We start from the raw sequence: 4,191 nt of genomic DNA, 5'->3' as shown, positions 1-4,191 counted from the left end.
CGAACGGAAAAGGTTTTAGTAGTTCCTCACAGGCAGATACTCTTGCAGAGTATCAGAGAGAATTTGATAAAATGGGTGATTAAGTTACTTGTCTTATGCATTCAAAGCTTTAAGTGCGCACTAACACATCAGTGCCAGTAAATACTTCACAGAACACTGAAGCCTCTATGAGTTTAACTTTTGAACACATCCTCTAAAAGCCTGAACAGGTTTAGAATTAGCTATGTTTTTAATTAATTGTAAAACAAATACAACATCCTTACCAGAGCATGACGAGCAGAGGAAAAAATAAGGAAAACAACAGTAAGGGATTTACTCACAGAAGGCCTATCTCCCATGCATGCGCTGCACTGTGACTCCATTTTAGGCTCCTGAGGGCTGGCATAGAATTGATTTTCTTAACACTTCCCTGAGTGATAGCATTCAAATGCTACTCCTGCTAGGAGAACTACAGCCTTTTTAGCACTTCTGAGAAATTTAGTGACAAAGCTTTTTGCCTTTTTTTTTTTTTTTTTAAAAAGTTCCAAGAAGGACATTGGTAACGTAACACCTGTTTAGCGCCACTCCTTGCTTTAAAAGTGTCCTTAACATTTATCTTCTCACAATTAGAGATCTCATCATAGACAGCAATCCCATAATATGAAAACCCAGTTCAATTTCTTTTTTTTTTTTAAGGAAGTGTTTTTTAATGAGATGTGCACAAAATTATACAATATAAAACTTGAATTCAAGTTATAAAAATATGTCTATTTGAGTCAAAAATACTCCATTTGCAAAGAAAAGATTGCTAACTGGACCACAACACATTTCCTTAAAAATTGCATCCTTTTTCCTTACCCCGCCTCCCAATAAAAAGTTTTTGTTCCATTTGATTTTGTTCTCACAGAATCATCTTTTTAATCTCTAATAAAACCAGGTTTTAACTGGCCCTGAGGTACTGCACAGATTGATACAGCCTAGTTCATCGCTTTCATACGCAGTCAAATATCCACTATGTACAAATCCTTAAAGAAACGAGGTTTTTATCTTCTGAGGCAGAATATTTCTCGTAGCTGATGAGCGCTTGGCTACAACTAACAAGTTATTCCTAATGATTCTTAAAATCTCCTGGTTATGTACAGCAGGCAGGATATTTCTTTTCAAATTCCAGATAAGTGTATCATCTTCTGTGAACCAGAAGACTTACTACAAGTGGATACAAAAAACATGTTTCTGGACAGATTGAACTTGGAACTGCTGCAGAGCTGTTTCACCACAAATACAACTCATCTTGCTAACTTCACTTCCACTCCACCCTGCTCACAAAGATTGCTTAGAGGCATCAAGGAAAAAAGTCTGAAGCAATCATTTTCTTTAAATACTGTAGAATGAAGATTGTATCTATGAAACAAAAACCTTTTGAGCTCATCATTTAGCTGAAGTGCAGCACCGTTATCTCCTACTGGAAGCACGGAATTGACAATCAATACTGACAAGTATTGGACCAAATACTTACAGAACTGCACCTGCCCAAAAGGCAGACAAGTGGGAACTTCTGTATAATCCATTGCTCCTTTGCTTGTATACAATCCCTGATATTTAAATACTACGATTAGAAAAATACTTGTGAGAATCATTGAAGGAAGAAACCTTAATGAAAAGGTAAGTTCACATTACAGCAGTTTCCATTAACTACAAGCAATTATTCAAGTGTCATCATCTAAACTAGAGGCACCAACTGCAACAAAAACTTGAAAATTATCAATGTCACCACATTTATGCAGAGTAGCAGTATATTATATGCTGGCACCTAGCCTTCACAGTAATTGCACCATGTAAAAAGAACTTGAGCTAAAAGTCACACAGGTACAGTAGCAAAAAAGAAGCCTCTCTTCTTCAAGTATCTATTTATGTAGTTAGAAGGATGTTGTTTGCAGTAACAAACAATCCTACTCATTCAAGCAATAATGATTTCAAAGAACTTTTCTCCCTCACACAGGGGATAGTCCCCAGAGGCCTCTACAGCCCTGCATGTCTTGAAGCTTGTGCAATTTTTCCAGTTTTATGTTAGGCGTGAAGGCCATTTTTTGAGGTCTGTTCCAAATTAAAGCTGAAAACTGAATCTGGTCTCGTTCACAAATCCTCCTTCCTCTGCGAGTTGCTTACAACCACTTTCAAAAAGTGTAAAGGAACAGGAATGAACTAAAAAATTGCAGAGAACTTGGAAGAGCTATTGGATCTGGAGCGACCTTTGAAGAGAACAAACTGTGGCAAAAGACAGCTGACCTTCACTGGATATCGCTAGAGGAAAGTCAGTACTATACATTTGCTCTCAGTAGGCTCTCACACCCCTCCACTAAAAAGAAACCAATTTGTTTTCTAGGTTTTTGTTACAGTACACACTTCTGTTACCAAGAGCACAGATAACTGCGGCTTACTTATGAGGTGAGCTGCAACTTCCAGCAGACATGACCTGGCTCTGTGACAAAAGGATTCCTAGTAAAGAATCTTAGAACATTCACGGCAGTAAAAAGAGGCTGCTGTAAACATCTGTGAGACACACACAATTTCTTTGATAGTTTCAGAAGAACATCTCCTTCAGGGTGATGAAGGCACTTGATCCAGACATTTGATTTCAACTAGTTCATTTTGAACCCAGGCACATTTTCTGCCAGGAAAAAGCCACCACAATAGTTACTAGCCCTCTTGCACTGCAGTCTTAGGGTCTGAGGTTATGTATTCAACAAATTATGGAAGGTATTATCTTACACTACTCAAAAAGAAAACCCAGTACACAACTAAGAGGTCTGCTCCTTCTCCCTTTCACACTACAGTTATAATAGGCCACAAAAAAAAAATCCAACATCCCTGTGAAATTTTAATAAATTACAGTTGCCTCAGAAGTGTCCCATGGATGTCGTTTCAGAGAAGATATATCTGAAAAGTACCTGCAGTAAAGCAAACCTTGTTTTCAGGTGGGTGGTAGAACAAAAGTGTGAGAATTTCTAAAAAATGGAGTTTAGGTCTTCTAAAAGTTAAAATTTCTTAAAGGAAGCATCAAACTACAAAGCATTACCTGAAAGGAATTTGTTTTTATGTTAATATTCATCTGACTACAAATCAACCTATTAAGACATATAAATTAATGACAGAATAAGTAACAGAACCAATGATACTGATTTTGCTTCAGAAAAGTAGAAGGCACCTCTACGTCTCTGCCTTCTTCCCCACGTGCTGGGACACAGAAGTGTTTTTATCTTGATTTCACCTGGTTCCAGCGTTCAGTGGCAAGAGCTTCTGTTCAACTCTGTCTGCCACCAAATTCATATTACAGCCCCGAAGAGCTTTTATTAAGTCAGTCACCTTTGCATCTCTTCCCTTCCATTTCTGCCACTCTCGAAGTGACTGAGCCAACTGTTCCCGCAAATTAAATGGATTAGCTGCCACTACTCTCTCCATTTTCACTTCAGAAAAGCCAAGTTTTCGCATCAGAATTTTCCAGTCTCTCCCGACATTTTCACATATGACTTCAAAAGCTGCCTTCAGCAGACCTGAAATAGCAGAAATGTATCAAGTTAGTGGTGTATTTAGTAAGAAATGAGACAACTTTTAATTTTTTTTTTTTTTTTTTAAGCAAAATGCTACCACTCTTGCTGCATTGTACATACTGAAGGTCATACCATGTCTGAAAAGCTGCTGGATAGCCGGAATTCCAAGTACACTGCAGGATTTCCAAGTGACCATTTGATACAAGAAGAAATTTCTGCTCCGGAAGGCTGTTTGCAGCATATGCTGCCCTCATGGTACGTTTCCAGGCACAACACAGCCCCGAGCAGCAGTTAGTAGCAGAAACACCCTTAGCAGCGGGCTCAGCTACAGCAGGCAACGGAGGGCAGCCGCGCTGTGTGTTTGCTCCAAGCGTACCCACCGCTAGGCGATTCGTACGGATTTACTGGGGTCGCTTCGGTGTGCGTGTGTTAAAAAAATGATCCACCTACGTTTTTCATGCACATCTGGTTGATCATCAGGAGCATTAACTTCCCCTTCCTCTACGAACTGCTTTAGCTGTGAGACCAAATCTTCTCTTTTAATGCTCTCAAGCAAGCCTTCAAGAAACGACACCTCGCCGCTCGCGATCAGCTGCTGCTCGAGAAGGATGCTGAAGAGCTCCCCGCCACTGCGGACTGACTCGAGCTTCCTCTTCCCAATTTT

The 4,191-nt window shown here is 39.4% G+C and overlaps 1 protein-coding gene across 1 annotated transcript; it reads right to left on the bottom strand.

Annotated features, from left to right (window-relative positions):
* Positions 1 to 2,850: 2,850 nt before the first annotated feature.
* On the bottom strand, positions 2,851 to 4,191 carry FADD (Fas (TNFRSF6)-associated via death domain; the record flags this gene model as incomplete). Its single annotated transcript, XM_009334539.1, has 2 exons — positions 2,851 to 3,530; positions 3,978 to 4,191. Coding segments are annotated over 2 exons (501 nt in total), but the record flags the coding sequence as incomplete, so codon positions are not given.

This window comes from Pygoscelis adeliae, unplaced genomic scaffold (genome assembly GCF_000699105.1).
Source record: "Pygoscelis adeliae isolate BGI_AS28 unplaced genomic scaffold, ASM69910v1 Scaffold171, whole genome shotgun sequence".
Taxonomy (NCBI): domain Eukaryota; kingdom Metazoa; phylum Chordata; class Aves; order Sphenisciformes; family Spheniscidae; genus Pygoscelis; species Pygoscelis adeliae.
The sequence above is the reverse complement of the archived record's forward strand: the minus strand, read 5'-3'. Positions and strand labels throughout refer to the sequence as shown.